The sequence below is a fragment of the Balearica regulorum genome, chromosome 2 (genome assembly GCF_011004875.1).
Source record: "Balearica regulorum gibbericeps isolate bBalReg1 chromosome 2, bBalReg1.pri, whole genome shotgun sequence".
Taxonomy (NCBI): Eukaryota; Metazoa; Chordata; class Aves; order Gruiformes; family Gruidae; genus Balearica; species Balearica regulorum.
This window is the reverse complement of record NC_046185.1, coordinates 145683537-145709251: the sequence shown is the minus strand read 5'-3', so window position 1 is coordinate 145709251 and position 25715 is coordinate 145683537. Positions and strand designations below refer to the sequence as shown.

Sequence of the window (25715 nt, the reverse complement as noted above, 5' to 3'; positions counted from 1 at the left end):
GCCTCAAGTTTGCTTATGCTACAAGATGAATTTTTGGCAAAGAATGTTTAGCTGCCATGGGGCAGGATCTCGATTGCTAAGGAGAAGCTGGTTACTCGGTAAAACTAAATAGAGGAATCCGATGAAGCACACACAATATGTTACTCTGACACACAAAAATCATTACCAGTTCGGAACTGTGAAAAAAAAAAATCATTAATTTTGTGCACGAGGCAAGTCCTACCATAAATGTAACATCTTACAAGGTGCTCAGCATCTTGAGGATTTCTCCATGTGCCCTGACTTTTTTCACCCTGCCCTTCTCTGGAGAGCAAACAGTGCCTTACAGGACAAGCCATCACTAGCACACTTGATGAACATCTCAAAACTGTGGTACACTTAACTGCTTTTAAACACCTAATACTTCTGCTAGTTTTATGTAGACCTCAACAGTCTGTTTGCTGGCTGAATTTAGTTATCAGGTTATTTCAATAAAAGTCTGATTTGTTAAGTAATAGTATGCAAAATCCTGTTCTGAAAAAAAACAACCCCAAAACAGTGGAAAAAATATTAAGGCAAGACTGAAAAAGCATAGAAGCAACAGCCATACAAGGCGATTGGTGGGTTTGGATTTGACTTTTTTTTTTTTAAAAGTAGGGTACAGGAGTAAATTGTGCTTTACCATTTTTCGTTAAGTGGTCTGGGCAATTTGATGTCCCAGAGTTTAGCAGATAGCACCTCAATTCTTGCTGTTTATGATTGCTTAAACCATGTTGCCTGGAACTGTGGGTGGAAATAAATGAAGTTGTGAAACAAAATGAACCAATGACTTTCTCCCAGTTTGAAACACACGGGATTTGTTTGCAGGGGTTTTTTTGGAGGCTGCTGTTGGGTTGGTTTTTTTTTTTCCTTCATTAGACACACTCACATTGATGACTACACTAAAAATACCCAAACAGTAGTCTTGCACCAACACCTCACTCTGGGGACTGTCATGCTTTTGCCACAACGTGGGACTCCCATTTCACTGAACATCTTTAGTACCTTTCTCTTCTTCCTAATTGTCATCTCCCTTCCTACTAATATCCCTATGACAGCCATTGCTTAGATGAGAAGGCAGCACTAGGAAAGCATTTAATGAACATTAATTGCTTCTTAATATGATTTAGCTGCTGGAAATAAGAAGGCTAAGCTAGCTCCATGTGAGCAGCAGCCATACAGGCACCACCACCAGATTCCTTTTGAGATGCAATCCTGCAGACCTGGGGGGCAGCAGACATTCATGGATGATACCCAAGGCTACATTTTACTTTTTCAAATTAGCAGCTAAGTAGGGTTGTAGGAGCTCAGCAACAAAGTCATCATGACACCACCTGGCTGATTAGTGAGCTCTTCCTTCTGTGCAAGCCAGCAATTAACAGTTCCCACTGACTTTGAAAGCTAATGGGAATCAGAGGCTGGGGATGCTGACAACATGTAGCAGCTTCCAGCTGTCAGGAAAGGACAGGATGGAACACAGTCTCAGTGTAGGCTGTTCGATCTTTCCTGTGTGGCATCTTTGGCACCTGTGCCTTTATCATTTTTACCCCCCACCTTATGTTACCTGATACTGTTGCTTCTGACATGGCAACGTGATGCAAGAGGAAACTTCATCTTTGAATCAAGCATTCCTAAGTCTGAATCCTGATTTACCATTGATTCTCATCTCACCCTTTAGTTAGGTCACTTAACCTCTCTACTAAGAGGCTATGATTAAGGCTAGTACCACATCAGTTGTGACACCTGTATTGTGACAATCAATAAATGTTTGTAAAGTTGTTGGTAGACAACAAGCACCAAGTGCCAAGTCTAATTTAAACAGATATGGCTTATAATCTTCCCATTTTCTTTACAAGAACTTTTATATGACACAAAGATTAACCTTCTGATCTGGGAAAAAAATCTCTGATATTACAGACTGGTGTTGGCAGCTGACCTCTAACTTGAAATACTATGTCCTTAATGACATCACTAAATTTCCCATGGATTAGTTGACACTGATACTTCAGGACTCATGGGAAAACTGTACTGCAGAGGGAAAAATAGTTTTCTGGACTGTAATTCTTAGTCTTCTTTCATTCAGAACTGAAATATAATACAACTAGATTTTCTAAAATGAAAGATTTATTGGTTTACAGAGTATTTAATGGATATTATTAAATAGGCTCATAATATTCACTAACATAAGTAGAAGTCTTCAAGTTTTACAAGAAATTTCAATCCCACTGTTACCTCTGTATCTGCTAACCAGTGAACATACATTGAAAAGCCTGAATGTTGGCCCCTACACATTCATATACAATGTCAGCTGGATGATAGGCCTGAAGCTGAAGTAAGTTTTTTAGAAATGGTGACACGACACCTTCATGTTCAAGACATTTATGATTCATGACAACTTCAAAAGAGCAAACTTCAGGACTTCAGAAGTCTTAACACAGGCTTTGTTTCTCTATTACAACTAAGTACTTCAAAACCAAGAGGACAGCTGAGCTGTGCTCACAGGAGGACTGCGCACTGAGCCAGTCCGATACCCGCTACTCCTCGGCAACACCAGCCTGCAACTGCTTCCAGCTCCCTCCCACCAGCACCCACAGTACTGCTCACCAGGGACATAACAAGTGCCCTAAAAATAATTAGATATTTCATGGCATACCTCATCACACCCAGTGCTGCGTTGCTCCTCTGATGGACTGTACTCATCATATCTAACAGCTTGCCAGTCACAGTATCAAGTCCCTTGTTACTTCATTTATATAGCTGCAGCAGAGCTCTTATTTTGACATTTTCCAGCCATTGTTTGAAAACATAAGAACAGCAGCTCCAAGGCTTAGAACACTTGCAGACACAGAAAACAGGCAGGACAGAAAAATCTGCAGAAGCAAGGTGTCAGTCAGCTGGCTCACAACTGAAAGGCTGCTGTAAGGTACAGCATCTCTACAGCCCACTCTCTTAATAAAGGGGCCTTAATTAATGGCACCTTGTCATCTTACTAGGCTTCTCATAGCAACGACTGGCCTTGTGAAAGCACCACCAAGTGCACAATTAGGCAAAAACATGCAAGCTTACTACAGAAACATTTCTTCACCAAAACCACTGCAAATACATTTTATTAGAAAAAAAAACCCCAACACATTTAATGTTATTTACAAATAAGATGAAGAGCTATAGCAGGAGCGACTTCGCTGCTCCTGCCACGGGGCAGGGCAGGCTGCCCGGGCCTCCCCCGGCGGCTCCTTCCCGGGCAGCCCCACAACGCTGATCCCGCCGCCGCTCCGCACCTCCACCCGCTCTCCGGCACCGCAGCCCGCCCCCCCCCCCCGCCGACACTCGCAATTAAAGTTTCGATAGTATTTTAACTCCCTCGCACCGCCCGCTACCCTCCCCGCCGCCTTTGCTACCAAAAAATACCCCAAGCAGCTGTTAGCAAAGGCCGCCCGCGTCCTGCCCTCACGCCGCGGCAGCTCACCGCACCGAGCCGCCCCCCGCCGGCACCGCCGCCCCGGGAGCGAGCGGGGAAACCAAGCCGGCAACCTCCTTCCGACCCGCCCCCTGCACGGCGGTCGCCGCCCCCCCGGGAACCTGCCCGGGGAGCGCCGCGCCGCTCGCCTGAGGGGAAAGTTTGGCGGAAAGCCCGGCCTGCCTCCGGCCTGCCTCCGCCCGGCCCCTCAGCGCGGCCGCCACCAGCCCCTGCCGTCCCGGGCTCCGAGCAGCGGCTGTGGTGGGAGGGGGGCTGATGGCGGCGTAGGGCTGCGGCCGCCGGGAGAGAAGGGGCGGGGCGCAGAGACCCTGTGGCTGCTATGGCCACCTCCCCCTCCCCGCAGCCTCCCTTAAATACTATGGGGCGGCCGTAACTGCGGCGGGCGCCGCTGTCGAGCGCACCATGCGGGCTGTCATCGCCTTGGCCGCGGCGCTGGGCAGTCTGCTGCTCGGCGGCTGCCTCCTGCGCCTGGGCGGCCAGCAGCCCCTCCGCGCCAGGTAGGGTGGCCGGGTGACTCGCCTGCTGCAGTGGGGCTGCTGGGCGGGAGAGCCTGGAGCTGGCTGGGCAAGAAGGAGCGGGATGTGGCGAGCCCCCAGCCGCCCTTCGCCGGGAGAGGGGCGCGGCGGACCCCGGCGCGGTGGCCCCCCGGCGCGGGCTGGGCTCGTCTCGGCTGTTCGCGTCGTTTGAACGATTCGTGGGGAAGAGACCGGCGCCGTTCATGCCTAGTGATGTTCAGTCAGTGTTTTTTGACAACTTTGTTTTCCCGTCTTGCTTGCCAGGGGCTGGGAGGAGGACGCAGGAGTAGCTGCTGTCACGCCGAAAGTGGTGCGAGCCCTGAGGTCCCCCCTAACATCCCTTCCTCAGACCGAGAACAGGTACGGGCTGCCCGCCTTCAGTTCCTGGGGGCGTGGGTCCCTGTGGAAGGGTCTACGGAAGCAGAGATTTGCCTTTGCTCCGGTTCATTCTTCCTTTTGTTTTGGCAGCTTAATCAGAGAGCGTTAGAGACTTAGTAGACTGAGAAAATGAAAATTCACTTTAACTGCAATGAATTATTTGTTCGTAGGGCCTCTTAATGACAGCTGTCACTCTGCCGTTGGTTTTGAGCCCAATAAAATTTTGCATATAGCAGTTTTGTTAACATACGATGCAAAAAGTGCTTGCTGAATGGCATGTTCCAGCTATCTTTTATTCTTCTTTCTAGGAAGGTGGAGCTGGGTAATATTGTTACTGTTTTTGTAATGTGTATTTAGTTAAAAATACAGATTTCTCCTTTAAAATCCACGGGATGAAGGCCAGACATGTCAAACCTTTTTCATGTTGTGTAGCATCTTGTTCTGTGGGAGCCCTTTTGCCGGATCCCATGTCTTGATCTTTCTAATCAGTGTAGATCTTTGCTTTACAGCCTGTTATTTTATACTGTGAAGTTTAACATGAAAATAGTTGGTAAAATTAACTGTGAAGCACATTGTGTCTTACATGCAGGCTTCAGTATTAATGACTGTGTTTTTGTGCTCTTGAGTCTTCACACACTGTAGGAAAACTAATAGTGCAGAAGAGAGTAGTGTAATCCACACATGAGATATTACTATTTAAGAAGTAGGTTGCACGTATTTTTGCTATTCTCTTTTACTTTATATGGCCTCATAGATATTGCAGTTCCAATGATTATTGTATGTTAATACATATTATGGTCAAAACCACATGATAAAAATTAGAAAGAACTTGGCAATTGGGTCTTTAATGGGAACTGTGACGTCCTGGTTATATTGAAGTCAATGGTGACAATGCAGTCAACCTTACTGAGACCGCCATTTCGCCCAGTCTAGCTGAATTTGAGGCTGAAACAACATATACTTTCCCTAAGTGAATGCAAGTGATGATAGTCATAGTAACCATTGCAGTATACACTAACAGTAGGTTTCTTGTGCGTTTCCAATGAGAGACCCTTGTGCTCCCTGCCTCAAAATTTAGAAATTTCACAAGCCAGAAGTTTATAACATCTTTCAAAATTAGAGTGAAACAAAAGGAACAGTAACATTTGCAGAATTCTAACTGCTATTATGTGCTTCTAGCCTACTTTTTTATGCTGTGCTCATTTTTTCCCTTTCTGCTTTTTTCCCCCCTTCTTTTCCACTCCTTACAATTTATTGGCTTTGCAGTATGTACTCTGTTATGCTTTGGTTTTTGTAGCTGTCACTCCATTCTCTTCTCTGCTCTGTTTTGTGTTATGTCTGTTGTTCCCCCCTGCCCCGTCTTCTCATACTCTTCCTTCTCCCTGCTAGTTTTTGAGCTGCAGTCTCCTACCACTCAGCACTGTGTGCTAAACTGTGGAGTCAAATTGACTAGAAATGCTGGCAGAGAGCACTTCAGAGAACAGAGTCTAGCTACTTCCCATCTGCTGTTAGTACACTCACAACTGGAGCAAAGAAAGTGGAACCAACACATACCAAAGAGGCCTGAAACTCCATGGCATGTATAAGTCAGATTTTAATATCTGTAATAAAGCAAGTGAACATGAGATTTTAAATACATGTTTTTTCCTTAATCTACTTGGAGGATTTTGGCACCAATTTGAAGCTAGTTTTGATCAACCTGAAATTGTATTTCTTCGTGACTAAGTGACAGCAAAAGTGTGACAAGTAAATTATTCATCAAAAAAAGTTTCATTTCACTCTAGTTCTTGTAACTGTAGTGTCTTTGGAGGGATGGCTTGCAGGCTGAATCCAAGAGAGGATGTTCCTTCTCACCTGAGTGACTACACTCAGTAAGCTGGCCTGACAGGAGTTTGTGGTGCATGTTTGGCATATGAGGAAGGAGAGAGAGCTGCTGGACTGACCAGGAGCTGTTACTTAATCCAGAGAGCAGCTGGACTGGGCAGGGAGCCATGCTGGAGGGGTTTGATCCAGGCAGCAGCTGGACTGGGCCTGGCTGAGGGCCATGCTGGAGAGATTTGATCCAGAGAGCATCTGGACTCATTCAAGAGATTCACACCAGTCCCTTAGTGATGGAGATGGATGGTCTGGTCAATAGGAATTAGATTCCAGTTTGCAGTGGGGTTTAGCTGCAGTATCTGTGAGTATAGCAAAAGGACAGAAGAGCCCCTCGTTGAAACAGGTTGTATAGGGTTTAGTCAATTTTTGAATCACATGAGGCTACATTAGTATGTTGATGCGTAAAACTAGGAACAACCTATTGGTGCAGACTTCCTGAAGTATAGTTCTCCTAAAGTACCCTGACGGTTTGAATAGCATTGCTGTGTTGCTGACAGCAATGTCCTTTCCTGTGTAAGAGGATGTGCATGGATGTTAGGTTAGACTCTGATCTCTTCATCAGTTAGACACATTTTTCTGGCAAGCTAAGATTTTCTCACCAACTTTGGTGGGAGGATCTGGGAAAGGAAAAAGAAAAAAAACCTGGGCACCATCCTTCTTGAACTCCAAGTAATATAGACAATCTTCAGAATCGCAAGCTAATCTTTCTTCTTATCATGATTTCCTTTGCTGTTGGAGGCACATTTGTAACCAAAAATCTCCTGAAGAATCTCTAAGGCCCTATTATTCTGTTGCCTTGCAATATTGAAAGCTAATCTGTTCTTTTACTTCGAGTAATTCTTTTAAAAGGATGAAACTGAAGGATGAAAGGATGAAAAGCAGAGGATTGGTTCAGACTGTCATAGATATTTAGGCAGCTGTTATGCACAGCAATGTTTAATTAGATGGTGACTAGGCACCTAAAGTTCTCTGAAGATCTGTGTCTTAGTAAATAACCTTGAAGATGTAGTTTGTCTCTTACGGGACATTTCTTACCGCTTTTTCTTCTTAAGTGTTAGATAACTCGAACAATGTGACTGCCTTTACAGTGTGACTTCTAGTTTATGTCTTGGGTTTATTTCACAGCCTACTATGCCTCTTAGTACGATTTCTTACTGAAAACAAGACCACTGTTAGTAAGGTTTCTCTAGTAGTCCCCAGAATTTATTCCTGGAATCAGTATCATTTACACTGCAATACTATGGTTCTCTGGCCAATCCTCATGCCTATGCCTCACACCATCCTCTCAGTTTTTAAGCTGTAACTGCAAGTACAGCATAAACTTGCTTAAGCCAACAGTACAACCAAAAGTAGTAGTCCTGCACTTGTCCCACCTTTAGACATTTGGTCCTCCCTCCCTCCTTCCCCACCTGTGTTTGTGCCAACATATTTGTCTGTGTAGTGACAGCATTAATAGCAAAGTAGAGGGCTCACTACTGCAAGTGCTTATCAGAGGAAGGTGACAATAAGAGGAGTCAGGTAATCTTTTCTTTGTTATGTGGCCCAGGGTGTGCTACGTTAAGCTTGGGCAGGAATTCTAGCTCCTTTTGTACTGCCCAGGAATATATAGCAGATAAATAATGCCAGCTCCTACAGGGGAAGTGAAAATAGTTTTCTCAAGCACTATTTATATATACTTTATATACAAGTAATAACAAGGCAGCAGTACCCTGAAGAACTGACCACCACTACTCTGTTATTCTGTTTTTGCCACCAATTTTAAGGCATTCACTTACTATTTCCCTAACTTTCTCTCTGTTTTCACAGGTCCAAGGGAAGCACGGTGTAGAGATTATTGGGGTAATTGAACAGTGGGAGGAAGTGGTTGAGGAGCTATGAGTAAACAAGTTAGTATTAATACAGTGTTCCATAGTGTTGGTTTCTCCAACTCCTCTCTCAGCTGCAGATCTTTATGCAGGCCTAGGGAATAAACAACTATACTTAATTAACTATGCTACAGAGACCTGTACATTCTGTCTCCTGTCAAAATATTGCATTCTGGCAGGCAGAAGGGGAAGAAGAGATGGGCTATTACCATCATTATGAACAGTAGCTTAGTATATTGCACAAATAATTTGCTGCAGTTTAGATTAGTCAGCACTGGTGGCCACTTCACTAATTTTACTGCTCTCTTAGTATTTTTTCCCTTCATTCCCAAGTGATGCATGCAGACATATTTTAGGACCGCATTTCTAACACATGCCTCATGTATTAGTTCTGTCTAAATGAATAGGTGTTCAGTTGAAAGCTGCTGCCAGGACACATTTATGTTCTGATAGCAGTGAAAGGTTTCCCAGCCTCTCTCTGTTTACTTGGTCCAAGTGAAACTGCTCTGTCATTCTGTCTATGGTGTACTATTGTAACATCATTTTAGTGGAAGTACCTTATTCTTTTCACTTTACCCACAGTGAGACTCTGAATGTTGCTTGTCATGTTACCTGTCATACAGTTTATGGATTTTATAAATAAAAAGTATCTGATGTTATGTATAACTTTGTTGAATGCACTGGAAGGTCTTCCAAATAATTTCAAAATGCAGCTTGTCTTAAAGACCTGATTTAGCATTCCATAGATAAACAAAACCTCCATGGGAACTTGAACAAGGCTAGTAGGATCAGTCTGTTTCACAGTTACTGTGGTTAACATTGCAAGAAAAATTCTTACCCCTATGGTTTGATAAAGCCATTTTTATAGTCCATTTCACCAAACATTTAAATTGTGTATTGCCTTACTAATCGAGGTCTTGTGAATCTTAAAAACATCGCTATATTCCTATTATCTGATTAATTTGAAATAGTGTCAAAGACAGCACTTAAGAGCACCCTTCCTAGGGAAGTACGGATTACAGGGGTTTTAATAGTATTCAACTAATAGACTATGAAATTCAAATATAAATTAGTCTCTTCAAGGGAGAGATTAAGACAGAAGGTATTCACAATCTGGATAGTGTTGTTCAGTGCCAGTTTGGTAGAAGGATACATGTGCAGTTTTGCATGCAGAAGTTAGCCTTTTTTAGCTGGAGATGCTCAGCTGGAACAAGGTTCAGAGGTCCTGTGCTGCTTCAGGCAGACAAGCAGGAAGCCATAGAAAAAGTGCTACAACTAGTTCTGCTGGGCATGGAGTGAATAAAGCCAATGAGAGGGATTTTTCCTCACGTTTAGTGTGGACTTAACTCTTGCTGAAATTAGGGGTGAAAATCTTGTTGCTTTCCATGCTGCCAGACAGTCCAGTTCTGAGCTCTTCTGAAAATCTCACCCCACATTCTTTCAGTTGTTTCCAGCTGATTTTGTGGGAGTTCTGGAGGATTGGCTTTTCAGTCCTGGGTGTATCTTTATGTTACGGTACATCTCACAGCACTACATTACCTTTCTCCATCTTCCTTTTTTTTTTTTTCCCCTCTTACCATTCATCCTTTTTTCATCCATCTTGTGTCCATCCATTTTCCTACTCTGATAACTCTTTAGAGTTGAGTTTGGGTTTGTTTTTAAAGGGCTTCCCTTTTCTTTCCCTCCCTGTACCACTGCTCCCCCAGAATTCCATGTTAACTGAGGTACCTGTCTGTCTGGTGATTCCCTGCAATGTCTCCCTATAGTCTCAGGATTGAATGCTACATGTGCAGCAAAAGGGGCCATGGACTTTGCATATAGTTTCTCTATTACTTATTCTAAAGGTGGGTGCAATCCTTGTCTTAAACAATTTTACAATTTAAGGAACTGCTGTCTTCTTGAGAGCAAGATATAGAATAACAACGTGCTGATAGATATGGCACATGGTCTTAATCTACTGTGGATTTATTAAAGTACAGATGGTGTACTTTCTGAGTTCCTAGAATTACCATAGGAAGTATGTGGTCCTCAAGCTGTTTGTATATGATTAAAAAAAAAACCCCTGTTTGTCAGATTTTGGTCAGTGAGGTTGGATTTGAACATATCTAAACTGTAAGGGAAATGCAGCAGAAATGTCCCTGTTTCGTAAGTTTTATGAGTTCAAGCCAACACAATATAACATGGTTTCCACTTCAAGTTCTCATCTAGCTTAAGAGTTTGCAAAATTAGTTGAATGTAGCCTGATTTCTGCATTGTAATGCATGTTATCTGATTTCATTGATGAAGTTATAGTGCAGTTCTAAGTATTGAACAAAGGCTGTCATCCACTAGTTCAGGTAAATTCATTTAGTGTTAAATGTTGCCTAGTGTAATTGTCCTAAGTGATCAGAAATCTAATCTGAGTCTGTTGTCTGCACAACTCTGCAATGAATAATGCAGTAGAAGTCTGGACTGCCCCTTGCACACCCCTTTTATCTGAATGCAAAAACTTTCACTCGTGAAGCAGTCACGGTGACAGTGAAACAGAATTCAGAGATTTAACTTTTACTAGAATAAGTCATTGTTTTTCATGTCTTGCAAATAAATTGGGTTTGTATCTTTTTGCACCATATAAAGAGCATTGAGTAAATTTGGTGTGGAAAAAGCCACAGAAGCAGCATTTTGGTGATATATGTTGTGCCTGCATTATATGGATAAAGAATTTGGATTAAAATTTGCGTCTGGTTTTCCACACAGCTGTACCATTTTCATCGATCTATACATGTGTCATGGAACGGGAAGAAAAGACTCCTTATTCCTTTTTTCTCCTCCTGGTGGCTGAAAAGCAATTATTAGGATTTAACAACAATGCAGAACAGGGATTTATTTTGCTCATTCTTTTTTATCTGACTTATTCCTTTTTTGAATTTTTCAAGTCATGAAAATGTGTGCATAAAAAGCAATTATAAATTAAAAAATGAGGCAACTTGCTTCAGTTGATCTTAGTGCTATGAATTTAGCAAGACTAAAATTCTGTTGAGTAAAGCTCGTATTTGGTTGAGAGAATATTTATTCACTGCCTCCACTCATCTCAGGATGTAAAGTAATAGGAAGCTATAAGGATCTTGTAATGATTTTCTGCACAGCGTTGACACCTACTTGTGAAAGAATGTTGGTTCTCCGAGGATGCTTGCAAACACACCTTGCAGCAAGCTGATCAAACCTACTTGCCAGCTCCGACTTGGTTTTCTGGCAGGCTTCATATGTTAAAGATCTCCTCTGTCCAGCTGTGGCTCAGAAGGGCTGGGGCCGCTTCTCAAATCGGCATCCAGCATCTTGAGTTCCAGTTGTAATGAAAGACTTATTTGGAGCAGTAACATGCATTTGGCTTATGGTATCAATAATTCTTTTTTAAGGTGCTGTTTATACAGCTAAGCTTTGCCTGTAGACATTTCTCTTAGTTTAAGCTGCAGCTGCAGAAGAATCATTTGAGCTTACTGAGTTAAAGAAGCAAGAGAGAGGAAACATGATTTAGTGCTAACTAAATTTGTTTGGGAACTGGCTTTGACTTCTTTTATGAAATGGCCCACCTGGTTTTTCAGTGTAGACAGAACCATTCAGACAAAGCTGCAATAAACCTGTGTGCGTAAATGGTGTAGGCAGAATATTTGCTGGCACTTCGTATGTAAGATCTGCTGAGTTGTGTGCTTGGTCCTCTGAACTGTGTGCTCAGAGAGCCTTCTGCCCTCACATTTGTATGTCACTCCTTGAAAAAGATAAAGATCTGCATGCAAAATCAGCCAAGGAGCTCTCAGCAGGTAGTGCCAGCTGTTACTATCTATTAAAGTCACTGCAGAACTGAAAGGACAGAGGTGTACGTGGTGGTGTCTAACCATCACCCGCAACAAGGGGCGTGCAGACTGCATACTTCCGTAGAGGCACTGACAGCATACCGGGAAGAAGTTCCTGATGGTGGAAGGAAAGGGAGAGAGCTGATCTCTCTCCTCTGCAGCCTGTGTCCTAGGTGAATTGCTCCTATGGAGTGGCTGATTCACTAGAAAATTCATCGGCGATGGAAACAGAAGGAAAGGCACTTTGTTCCTTTTCGTCCCGTTGTAGCTGTGATCATGCCAGTCAGTTCAGTAGTAAAATAAACAAGCATTTATTCTGCTCTTTCTTCTTCAGTCAGTTGTCTTCTCATTTTAATTGTTGTTTAAGAAGAGGAGGCTCAGGGGGGACCTTATCAACACCTGAAAAGAGAGTGCAAAGAGGACAGAGCCAGGCTTTTCTTGGTGGTGCCCAATGACAGGACCAGAGGCAATGGTCACACACTGAAACTCAGGAGATTCCCTCTGAACATCAGGAATACTTTTTCACTGTGAGGGTGACTGAGCACTGTCACAGGCTGCCCAGGGAGGTTGTGGAGTCTCCATCCACGGAGATACTCAAAAGCCATCTCAACATGGTCCTGGGAAACCTGCTCTAGGTGGCCCTGCTTGAGCAGGCTGGACCAGATGACCTCCAGAGGTGTTTTCCCACCTCAGCTACCCTGCGGTTCTGTGACTTCAAATGGCATCTTTCCTGAATAAGAGCTTCAAAATCAGCTTGTCAGAAATCTTGTTGATAAGTGGTCTCCATCTTTTAACAGGTGAAGGCAATGGAGTTTTGGTCCTTGTTAGTAAAAGGAAGCAGAGCGCATTACGTACAAAGCAGGAAGACCCCTTCTCTTTGTGTATGAGTGCCTCTGTGCAGAGATGGCTCGCTTGTTCAGTGTTTCTGAGGACAGCACGGGTTCTGTTCACTGCTGCAGCTCACACCCAGGAGTGAATGACACAGCATCTATGTCTTCTGTATTTCTAGTTCTGGTTTGGACAAATAGGTTGCAGTGCCCAAGTGCTCCATAAGTAGTGAATCAGTGGAAAGAACCCAAAAGGAACAGGGCGGGGGGAAAGGGGAAAATGATAAGGAGCAAGGAAAGTAAAAATGCTGGAGGAAGAAAACTTCCAGATAAATGACAATACGCACAGCAGAAGGTTGATGACGGAAGAGGGTGATTGTATGAGATTGAACCTAGATACAGGATGAACTGAGGTGAATGGAATAAGACTTTGGTATCTTAGTCATTTACTAATTCACAGCTCAAATCTTCTACCGGGACTGCCAGAGCAAGAGGACCACACAGGAGTTTGTTGAAAATAAAACAACAGGAATTAAAGATCACTGTCTGGCACTTGCATCGGTTCCTTTTACAAATATTTATTCTCACTATGTAAATAAAGAATAAACAAGGGGAAGGAAGTATTAAGCTCAAGTCAGTCAGTTAAGGTCCAAGTACAAAGATCCACTTCACCTGTGGTTTTTCCTGTACATACTGTATTGGCTCTGAATATTGCATTTCATCAACAACTTCAGGAAATCACATCTGCTAAATATTTTACTGGTGAATATTTTAAATGTCTTCAAAACATAATATTCAAGAGGCTTCCTATTTAATTTCATATTTTACATTTTCTGATTACAGTGTATAGCAGAAAATACAATTCAGACTATGAAATAGGATTACTGTAAAGAATGAAATATTTTATAGTCACGAGCAGCAAACTCCCCTTTTATACAAGAGCTTCACAACTGTGTTGGGTTTGCGTGGCAAGGTTTTGGTAGCAGGGGGGCTACAGGGGTGGCTTCTGTGAGAAGCTGCTAGAAGCTTCCCCTGTGTCTGATAGAGCCAATCCCAGCCGGCTCCAAGACGGACCCGCCGCTGGCCAAGGCCAAGCCAATCAGCGCCTCTGTGATAACATATTTAAGAAAGGAAAAAACCAGTTAGGGAGAGCTTTTGCAGCCAGAGAGAGGAGTGAGAAGATGTAAGAAACTCTGCAGACACCAAGGTCAGTGCAGAAGGAGGGGGAGGAGGTGCTCCAGGCACAGGAGCAGAGATCCCCCTGCAGCCTGTGGTGAAGACCATGGTGAAGCAGGCTGTCCCCCTGCAGCCCATGGAGGAAGGATGAGGGGGTGTAGAGATTCCACCTGCAGCCCGTGGAGGACCCCACACTGGAGCAGGTGGAGGCACCTGAAGGAGGCTGTGACCCTGTGGGAAGCCCACGCTGGAGCAAGCTCCTGGCAGGACCTGTGGACCCGTGGAGAGAGGAGCCCACGCCAGAGCAGGTTTGCTGACAGGACTTGTGACCCCGTGGGGGACCCACACTGGAGCAGTCTGCTCCTGAAGGTCTGCACCCTGTGGGAGAGACCCACGCTGGAGCAGTTCGTGAAGGACTGTAGCCCGTGGGAGAGACTCATGTTGGAGAAGTTTGTGAAGTACTGTCTCCCGTGAGAGGGACTCCACGCTGGAGCAGGGGAACGATGAGAGGAGTCCTCCCCCTGAGGATGAGGAAGCAGCAGAAACACCGCGTGATGAACTGACCGTAACCCCCACTCCCCGTCCCCCTGTGCTGCTGGAGGGGGGCGGAGGTTGAAGCCGGGAGTGAAGTTGAGCCTGGGAAGATGGGAGGGGTGGGGGGAGGTGTTTTAAGATTTCGTTTTATTTCTCATTCCTCTACTCTGTTTTGCTTAGTAATGAATTAGATGAATTTCCTCTCTAAGTTCAGTCTGTTTTGCTCGTGACAATAATTAGTGAGTGATCTCTCCCTGTCCTTATCTTGCCCCATAAGCTTTCCGTTATACCTTTTCTCCCCTGTCTGGTGAATGAGGGGAGTGATAGAGCGGCTCTGGTGGGCACCTGGCCCCCAGCCAGGGTCAACCTACCCCAACAACAGAAATCAGTAAGATTTTTTTTGTAATGTTTTCAGCTAAATCAACAGTTATTAATCTTACTGTCATAGCAAAGTAAATGTGACAGCATTGTTCTCTCTTTTAAAGTTTGTTGCTTTTTCTCCTCCCCTCAACAGAACAACTGTTAATAAAAATGGAATTTACCAGTTTGAGCAGGCTTCAACATGTAAGGCAATTCAGGACAACATTTTGTCATCATCTATCAAAAAGAAAAGGTAGGTGTTTGCAGTGCTTTCTGCTTTGTTTGTTTTGAATAGAAGGGTAAAAGATTGTCCTCTTCTACATAATTCTCGATGATATTAATGTGGAGCTATACAACCGGAAACAGAAATTTTTCAACCAATCTTTGCCTGCATTTTTTCTTTCACATGAATTAGGTTTATTCGAGGTTGGATTTTTTATTTTTTTTCCACAATATAAGTCAACAAGATTTATCCTTGCCAGTTAGCAACATTTTATTCCACGATATTCAGAAAAAGGTTGAAGAGAATCTGTGAGGCATAATTTCATTCTTGAGTGTTTTTTTCCTGATTGGTGAACACTCCTGCTATGAGCAACCTCAGTTAATAGGTTCTTTTCAGCATATTCACTAGAGTAAGTATGGAAATGTACTGGTATAAAAACTTGCTAATTAATTGCACTGTTTATAATAACTAGTTCACAGGAAACTAATAATTCAGTTTTAGATACATTGAAAAAACACCCCAAATTAATTTGGGGTTTCAACTTGCTGTTCTGCTTTTTTCTGACATGGAAAAAAAATCTTTGATACCAGCCCTGCTCAAATTCCTTGCCACTTTCTAAAGTGAAAATGGGAGAAGCAGCCCATTGCTTTTGACATCGACATTTTGCCTATATGGATGCACCAATAAATAAAACATTGTAAATAAGAAAGGCTTTGCATTAGGACCGACTTAAAATTAATTATGTGCCCTGGTGTCTTTAAAATTGGAAGCTCCCCCCCCAACCATTTGTGAAGAGAAGAGAAATGGAATGAGAAACAAAACCTCTGCTAAAATAATTTTGTGTCTTTCTCCATTCAAAGGACTGGAGAAGTCAAATTTTTCCTTAACACAGAAACATCATTAAATCATGATTTTAAATTTTTTCCTGTCTTTTCTACCCCCTCCTCACTTTCTCATTGCATAACACTGTCATTGAAGTTTTTACTCTTTGAAAGGTGGTAGACCACTATGTTACTGATGCGCTGCCAGCGAAAGCTGAAACAGAGACTGGCAGAGGTCAAAGAATACAGTTGACTGAAAAATTGAGTGATTAACGCCAAGAGAAGGACAACCAGTCACTGTATTGCCTCCAAAATCAGTTCTATCAATATAAATGCTGTTAATTTATCCCGCATGTTACGAAGTTGTACAGGCTGCAGCAATGCAGACATGCTCTTCATATCTAGAATGTTTTGGAGCTGAGATTGTAGGAGAAACTTTGTGACGTGTGAGACCTTTATTCTGTGGCTAAAGAGAAAGGAACTGTGCCATTTAATGAGGCAGAAAATGAATTGGGCAGGTAGGAAGAGAAGCTGATCCTTGGAACAACGGAGCAAGGGATTGCTTTGTGCCATGTATGTTGCAACTGGTTCCCCATCACTGAGAGGAGCTGCATGGATCTTTGTTGCCTTTTCAAGGTGTGACCCACAGGCATGGTATATAAATGCTTCATATTGCAGTTCTACACGTTCAGGGACGTTCTGGACACTCTTGTCTCTTAAGTTGGCAGAAAGGGAAAAAGATTACTAGTTTAAAACTTGTCAAATGATTTGGTAGTAAAAAATGCTATGTAAGTGGGAAGTTATTATTATAGCAGGTATGTGTGTGCTGGTGGTGATAAAAAGCCTGAAATGCTGAGTTTTGCTGGCAGTTTTCCGTTTTTATTCTAGAGCAAACCCTGTGCACATTCTCCTGAGGGCTTTAAAAACTAATAGCTGTTTTGGTAATATCAAAATATCCAAAGGCAAAAGGGATCCTCCTCTTCTCTTGCATTTCCTGCCATTGTTTTTCTTTTTATTTGTTTATTTCTTGAACATAAACTGCCACATAGGAATATCTCCTTTCTTCACTCCTGCTGTTCAATTTTCCTTCTAATTCAAATAGGTTTTTTTCAAGTAGCTGTTTAGTTTTAGCAAGTAACCAGTCTGCATATGTCTCTCTGTTCTGACATTTTACCTATTGTCTCCCTACTACCTCAACACTTCTGTCCTTGCCGTTGTCCTTTAGATATCTGCCAAAAATTAGAAGATACTTATACTTTGTCAGTGCTTCAACTGTGCATAATAATTCCACCTTAGCCACTGCAGTTAACGTAGAAGGTCACTGCGTACCTGACAAGTACTATAGGCAAAAAACCCTTTCCAGGTGTTATTTGTCAGCAAGGCTTGTACAGTGTAAGTGAGTTTCCTACAACAGCAAGTTATTATAATGGTTGTGGTGCAGGTGGCAGACAAAAACAGGACAAAACGTGTTTCATTCACTATTCTCAGCACTGTAATTATTGTCTTGTCCATGTATTTTTATAGTTCAATTTACCTGAGCTTTTTCATCTTCATAATAAAACCCTTTTGGCATCAGTGAATATGTGCTGTAAGCTCCTGGGTGCCAGTGGAAATATATATATTGTCCCAGCTCTTTAAAATGGAACAGTGGAGAAGAGGACTCTCTGGGTTACAGCAGAGCCATGAAATGATACCCTGATGGTCTTCTAGACTGATTCCATTGGAGGAGTGAGTCCCCAAGGCTCCCTTAAAGCAGAAAATGCTAAAATAGGCTTTCTGAGAGGAAAACAAAGCTTTCTGGGCTGTAAACCCAGCTGCAGCAAATCCCAGAGCTTCACTTTGACTCATTAAAAAAATTAATCTATTGGAATATTGTCTGTATTCAAGTAGAGTTCGTTTCATGGAAGCCTTATATCAATGTGAGCAGATGTGGCATCCGCCTTGCAGAGCTGCCGCAGTCGGGAGCGCTTGTCGCGCAGGACATGCTGCTGGATTGTCTCTGCAGCACTGGCAAAGATGAGTTCCGACAGTCTGAGTGTCTTTGTAAGTCACAAGAGGAGCAAAACTGGATGCATGGGGTGAGCAGAGGTGGTGTTCTGCCTTGTAAAGACCTGGAAGTGGTGGTTTGCTGGGTGAGCTGGTGAGCTTAGACACCTCCGAGCAAGAGTGATTCCATCCAGTAGAGAGCAATGAAAAGGCAGCAACGTTCTTGCATTGTAATTGGTGTTTTTACCCTGGGTGCAGCTTCTGTTCCATGTATAAGAAGGTCCTTAGTTTCTGACAGTGACTGCCCAGGTTTCTCATGAGGCCTCAGAACTAGCATGATGGATGATGCTTTGATTTTTCTCCTTACCAAATGTTTCCCTGTAACTTGCTAATAACTTGTCAGTCTATGCAATTTCTTTCTGAGCTGATGGTAATTTTTCTTTTCATTTCTGACTCTGATCTTCATCTTATCAGTCTTTAGGCTAGAATTTGCTTTTTCTATTTTTTTTAATCCTAGATAATGATAGCCTAAGTAACTCTTTATGCCCTGTTATCCTATTAATTCTTGGAATTTTTCCATAAGTCTCAGCATCTAAGAGTTATTTATTGTGCAGCCTTAAGGAATAAAACTAGATGAGTGATTCAACATCAGCATAGGTTACTTCAGTTGTGTGCTTCTGTCCCATCCTTCCCCCACGTTCACTCCCTGTCCTCTGTGTCCTCCATGGGCTGCAGGTGGAGTCCCAGTCTCCCAGACTGACACTTGTCTGACCTCACAGTGAGCCAATTTAGGTAGCAACTTCAGCAAGAAAGTAGTTCCCATTTCTCTGGCTGCAGTTCCAATGCTGCTAATACAACATACCAGCAGGCAGCTGCCAAAATAGGAAGGCCTTGTTCCCAGTTTCTCCGTTTCCATTGCTTCCTGCTTATACTGGCTGTGGTGTTCAATGGAATCTTTCCTAATCTGGTTTAACACACTAAAGAAGAAGAAAAGCTATGATGTGCTGCTTTTTTTTTTTTTAATCTTCTGTGTTATTTTTTTGCCATGGTAGTGAATTAAAGTGGCCTGTGAAGGCATTTGCCAAGTGCAAAAGCTGGCAAAGACAAAAGAGAGGTGAAGTCAGCAGTAGCACAAGGGAGAGAAGAGATTTGGAGTTGGACTGGAAGGACGAAGAATGTACTGCACCAGGTCAGATCAGCTACAGCTGCGATGAAACTAGTTTCACTCTTCTCCCACTTCTGGTTATTCATTCCGTCTCTTTTGAGTTGTGCAAGCGTTCGGTAAAATCAGTTTAGGCACAATCATCTAGTTCCTTGAAGAGTTTGCGAAGTCTAGACGATGAAAATCCTATGTGTTGTCACAGGTGCAAACTTGAGCCAAAGACCAGCTCCAATGCAGTATTCTCCTTAAAAGTTTCATTTCTTTTTCCATGTGGAAATGTGACCTGATTTTTCTCCAGAGTTAACTTTAGCAGCTGTAGTACTTTTATGAAGGAAACAAAAAAAGGGATCTGTTTTTTTCAAATGTTTACTATAAAGCTGTGGTACTAAAAGCATGTTGAACACACAGAGAGAAGGAGGCTTTCAGGTTGTTGACCTCTGCTGCTGCAAGGCACCGCAGCCTTTTTTATATTCCTTTTCATCAATTCTCACGCTCCATTTAAGAACAAATGAGGTTTCTTGCCATCTTGACTCTTGTCAATCTTTTCAAAATACACACTTCTAAGTTCTACCTTAAATAAACTCATGATCATTTGATTTTGGGGCAACGCTAACCCATTTTTGCTAAAATAATACCAGGTAGATCTTTTCTGGAGACATGAGTCATGTAGAATTTGTATTCATGGCATCTATATCATCTCTTCTTCCCATTCCCCCAGTCCTCCTTATAAGTCAGAGTTATTGTTTCTAAAAAACCTATGTTAGGATCCAAGCACAAATGGGAGAAGTATTAACATTGAACTTACAAGGGAAGAAATGTCTCCATTCTTTTGACTTATATGTTCTGAAGTATTTCACATATGGACAAATTTAAATCTCTTGAAAGGGTTTAAAAGGAGCAGAAGGCTCTTTGGTTACACGTACCAGTGTAACCAAAGTACTGGTTGATGTAAAACAACAGATTGTTTTATTTAAGAAATAATTTGAAGGAAAACTTATATCTGTAAAAATTGGTCTATGATCTTAGATGATTGAATTGAACTTTGGGGACTCTATAAGGTAAATGAAAGAAAAGGCATAAGAAGTATTGTGTTTCATCTTGGCTTGCAAGAGCCACATTTCAAAACATTTTTGAAGTTTAAAACACCAAGTACAACAAAGAATTTTTTTGTATTATTTTGGACTTTTGCACTTGAGATGATGTCTAATAACTTCAAGATATTTATGGTCAGATATTTAAGTTTGAAACTAGTGTACTTTTGAAAGTTTCTGAAAAGAAAAGTTCATTAGGACATCACTATTAAGAAGCAATGTTTAATAGGTTATGCTAATTAAATGAGGATAGTACTGTTACAAATTACAAAAATAAAATAGGTCATGAAGTTCTAAAAGCAATCTATTATATATGCACCGTGCACATTATTATTAATACATGCATCATTTGAATGTTTTAGAGACTGTTTCTAAATATACATACATATATATTCTAGTGTTTGATGTTGTTGCCTTTTTTAGATATTCAGAAGATTATTATCTTCACATAGTTACAAAACTGAAGAACTGCACCTGGATAAGGAGACCAGAAGAATCTACAAAATTTAGGTAATTTTCATTGTCTCATTTAGAAAAGCTGTTTACCTTAGATTTGTCTAACAAACCATAAATTGAAATCTTCCCTTTTGAAAAGATAATTTTGCAGTGCTTTTAGACTGCATTCATAGCTATACATTTCTATTAATCTTTTGATGCTGGGGGTCTTCTTGTTTATTTGAATTGAACTGTGCAAACTGAGTAGGATAAAAGAACTGCACAAATGAAGTAATTTCACCTCTCTCTACTATAATGAATAGTTAACTAACATAAGTAGAATGGATTAAAATATTCATGACACAAAACCTACAGTATTAAAAAGAAATCAGTAATCTGATTTTGTCCATCTGAACTGACACTCTGGTAAAAGACTGTGTAATGAAGCAGTGTATTTCTTACCCCAAGACTATTGCTTCTGTTACAGAAGTGCCCAAGGCACTCATTAGGTTTGACGTTGTATGTCATGGCCCCGGAGCATGTGAGCATGTGATTACATCTGTCCTCGTTCGGGATGGCATGTAAGTACATGCTCAGTAGGGACAGTGATCCCGGAACACCTTCCACTCTCACTTGGAAATGCATTGTGCTGGGTTTAGAGAACAGCTTCACTGTGCCAACCCTGTTTTCTCCCCAGGGAAAATACTGTCTTGAATTTTATTATTACATGGATCAGAATTAAAGATTCCGTCATAATCATTAAAAATAAATAAACTGACCTACCTTACAACTCTTTGGAGTTAACTAGCATGGAAAACTTAATATCCACATACTCAGCATGATACTGTTGGAAAAAGCAGTTTTTTGGGGCAAAGCTTTTTGTGCAACATAAATTGTTGTGTTTGCTGTGTATCATAACTGACTAATGGTGTTTCCCAAAGCTGAGGTAGGAGAATACCCAGAGTTAAGGTTGTATTTGCCTCTTGTTGTATTTGCCTTCCAGCAGAGAGTGTGGGTCCTAAGTAGTCAAGGTGGGTTATACAACCAATGATCAGACTGGAAATATTCAAAAGTGAAAATGAAAACTGTGGGTTGCAGTAAGCCACCTAGAAAATGTGGACTGCATGTACACTGAGGCGAGCTTGCTAGCTTTAACTTAGGTCGAATACCAAGCAAAACAAATCTTTTGAAACCCGTGGTTCAGCACAGGCTGGACAAACTCTTATTACTTAATCAACATTCAAGGGCTGTGCTGTTATGGATTCATTGCTTTTTGACATCCAGACTAGCTGGAGTATTAGCTAGTTCGTATGGATACAACCCATGCTGCAATTCTGATGACAGTACTGTATATTCCTCTGTTCCTATGAAATTTGGTCTGCTTTGATATCATCCAAAAATTCCATTGATACGACCAAGGACTGGAACTTCAATTTAGGGCATTGCAGATGATTATTTTATAAGAGATGTGTGCTTTTGCATAAGTCTTTTCTTTCTTTTTCCATTCTCTCAAACTCCTTTTCTCTCTCTTGTTTTCTGGAAATAGAATATTAAAATTTTACAGTTGTCCTTGCTCCCAGACCATACTGGAGACCTTCAAGGCTCTTAGCAGTTGGTCAACAGAAGCTTTAAAAAAAAGATTAAAAAAAGAAGAGAAAAACAAATTCAATATAAAATTTACTGACTAAATCTGTGTACAGTCCATGCTTACAGCACTCCCAAACTTATTTATCAGGCTTAAGCACAAGAGATTGGAACTAGCTCTAGCTGAGAAATGATACATTGACAGAGCTCTATGAGGAATAAGCTTCTAGAAATGCAGCAAAATAAATGAATTAATAATCCCTTGACAGTACATCTCTTCCTTTTTCTAACTTTGCCTAGTGTCAGCATTGCATAATAGTTGTGTATAATAATAATACAAATATTATTCAGTTCTAAAAATCTCATTAAGTAGGTAGATAAACACACCCATTTTGCAGAAGAGGAAATTAATCTCGATGGGGCTGTGCAGCAGGAATTGGGTAATACAGCTAACCACCTTCAGGAGGAGAGCTTGAAGTGGCCTGTGTCATATTATTCACCTGGCAGTGCCACCAGAAGTCTGCCTGCTGACTAGGCTGCAGAGAAGCTGCTTGACTTCTTTCCCTGTTTGCCCATCTGTTAAATGGAGCGAACACTTACATGCTTCCCAGGCATGGTGTCAGTTGTATGACATCTCTGTGTATCCTGAAGTTCTGAAGTACAGGCACGCATATTTATAAGGGATTTAATGTCTTACGCTTCAGGGCATAAACTAACCTCTAATTAATATGGTTCAAAAGCAGCTTCCCGTGGGGTAGTGAATTTCTCAAAGAAGCTTTCTTGTGTTTTCCTTTGCAGCTTTTGCTGTTGGCTACCATCATACTGGTAGTGGAGTGAATGAATATGTGGTCTGAGCCAGTAACTCTTACATTCCTAGAAGACAGCACCGCGTGCCAATGAGTACACGTCAATTCTCTTTGTAAGCCTCACTCCCAGCAGATCCAGGCCAAATGAAATAATATGAATTAGGAATGCAATGCAGGAAAGAAATACTTGTCTTTGTATCTGGCAAAAGGGTTACAGCTGACAGCCACGTGTGGCACAAACCACCCTGTTTTTGCCAACCCATTGTACAAAAAGCAGAGTGCAGGATTCCAGGTTGACCCTCTGCTACCTAGCTCAGCTTTGCCATGCAGCTGTACAAACTGTGTCCATTTGTTGTCAGAGAGCTGCCCTTTTCCAAATGGCTTCCTCTAAAGCTACCCTGCTGTGCCTGCTCACATGCTATTGGCTAGGTTACTGTCTGGCAGTGGTTAGTGGTTCTTGACAGCTACGTGATGTTTACCCATGCGTGTCTCAAAAGCAAGAAGAATCATGAGGCAAGTACAAGCCATGATGTTCTCATTAATACCTCCCATATCAACAGTCACTCATCTCTGGTTGACTGCTGTCCAGCCTCTGTCGGGCAGCCAGTCTCCTGACACTTCACTTATTTCAGTATCTGTAATGCTGACATCAGCACTGCCAGATTTAGGCTGTCCTCAGAGAAGCAAGTGCAAGCACGTGGTTCATCGCTCTTGCAATCTGGTTAAGATTTATTGTGCCCCACATTAGTGTTTGTCAGCCCTTGCTAAAGAGGTTTTATCTTCAACCTCTTAACGTTAAGTGTTAGCACACACAATAGGTGCTAGCAAAGGTGATATACCTACACCAGAAGTGGTGTAAATGGCATCCTACTAACAGTGATTTAGGGAAGGTCTTCTCCAACATGTACTGCTACTGACATACAGAGAAGTATTTAACTTTTTTATTCAGACCTTTCCTTTATGAATTTCAAGCGAAGCTGAATGCTTCTCCTGTTCTTTTTTATTTCTCTTGTTCTTTATGCCTCCACAATAGTCTAGCATGTCCACATTATCCCTTTGTTTCTAAGCCCACCTGAATTCTTCCTCCCTTTTCAGATTTACATCAGCTCTAACTTGTTTTAGACAAAGCAAGTCCTCAGATTTCTTGATTATAAGAGAGGATTGGTACAAACTTGAAAAGGGAGGGGAAATGATCTTGCAGATGCCTGGAAGCATCATTCTTAAAGCTCCAGAAAAAAGCCATGCTGGATAGCTTCCTCTGCAAAGGCTCTTCTAGCTACAGTCAGTAGAGTCTCAGGTTCCCTAGGTAACCTGAATATTAATCATTATATTAGTAGTCTTCAAAGGTTTTCCACTTAAAAGAAATGTTTCATTAGTGCAACAAATTACAGAGTCCAATTGGGTGCAAGCTGTAATTGTTTTTTACACCTCCACATTTCTGCTTTACAGACGTTCAAGCTTGATTTATTCTCATTTGGGCCATACACCCGTGGTGGCAAATAATCTGCAGGTTTTCCAATTAGTTGCAACTGCTGTTTTTGTTGGAAGCTAACAAATAGGTAAAACAACCCTCAAAATGATTGGGGAGGAGGGGAAGGAGGATATGAAGAAAGGCCGAGCAGATGCTGTGTTTCAGAGAAGCCTCTGGTCATTGTATTTCTGGGCTATCTTGCTGAGATTGGAGCCTGGCAAAGCAGTGCAATGGTTCTTCAGGAGTGGTATCTTACTGGAATAGCCCTGTGTGAGCTGTGGATACTGGGCCCCCTCCCAGTGGAAATACCATTCCTGACAGACCTTATTCGCATCTGATAATGAAGGGAGAAGGAAATTCCTAGGTGTAAAATACAGGTTTAAACCCCGTGATGTTACACTGCAGTTTAGCTGGCACACTGCTCCACCCCACCGAAATATTTTTAACTTTTTTAAAAAGAAAACATTGCTACTTTTAAAAAAGAACCCTGGGTCTTGAAAAGAACAGTGAAAAGATCAACCCATTTTCCTAGTCCTGTAACTTCCCCTCCTGCTTTTTATTCCACTCGACCTCTATTACCCTTTTCCTACTTCACTATCTCTTCTAAAAAGTGTGTGTTAAACATTCCTGCAGATTATATAATTCCATTCCTTCTTAAAGAGATTAATTTGTAGTATGCTACATTCTAACATACATAGCAATATTGCTTAACACATCTGCGTACTGCAATGAACCACAGTTGAAACACAGATAAAATACCCTGCAAGGTCAATTTATGCTTACATAAGCTCACACCACCACATAATCAATAGCTTTCCTAACACTAAACAGATCAATAATTCCACTCTACTGTCTGAAATCTTCCATTCCAGTATTCAAGAAAATATGTAGAACTCTGAGATTACAGTGTGATTTAAGAGTACATTTGCTGCATGGGTTTAGTAGATCATATCTAAAATCAGGAGTATATATTCAGAGGCATATTTCTATTTCAGAAGAGAAGAAGACTGAGTGGAGATATAGTAATTGGTGCAGTTTGGAGAAGTGGTTGAATCTTTTAATTGCTTTACAGACTATATACTTTCCTAAAGGTTGCAGGATTCCTATAAGGGGAACCTAATTTTGGATCAGACTGAGTTAATTATGTCTTCATAGTGGACTCTTTAAATAGTCTTTGGTTTGAAAAATTTATTACACTTTTACATATTCAGCCTTGATTTCAGATTGAACCCTGTTGACTTTCATTGTCTTAGACATTTATGTAGTTACTTCATTTA

General features: G+C 41.7%; 1 protein-coding gene across 3 annotated transcripts in view; it reads left to right on the top strand.

Moving 5' to 3' along the window:
• Positions 1-3852: 3852 nt before the first annotated feature.
• Positions 3853-25715, top strand: part of ST8SIA6 (ST8 alpha-N-acetyl-neuraminide alpha-2,8-sialyltransferase 6) — a 42160-nt gene continuing 20297 nt past the window's right edge. For 2 of the 3 annotated variants that reach the window (XM_075746289.1, XM_075746292.1), the window contains exons 1-4: positions 3853-3993; positions 4276-4371; positions 15014-15112; positions 20566-20652. In XM_075746289.1, the coding sequence (XP_075602404.1) occupies positions 3899-3993; positions 4276-4371; positions 15014-15112; positions 20566-20652 (377 nt within the window). In that variant the 5' untranslated portion in view covers positions 3853-3898. The remainder of the gene's footprint in view (positions 3994-4275; positions 4372-15013; positions 15113-20565; positions 20653-25715) is intronic. The other variant, XM_075746293.1, reaches the window with a different exon arrangement.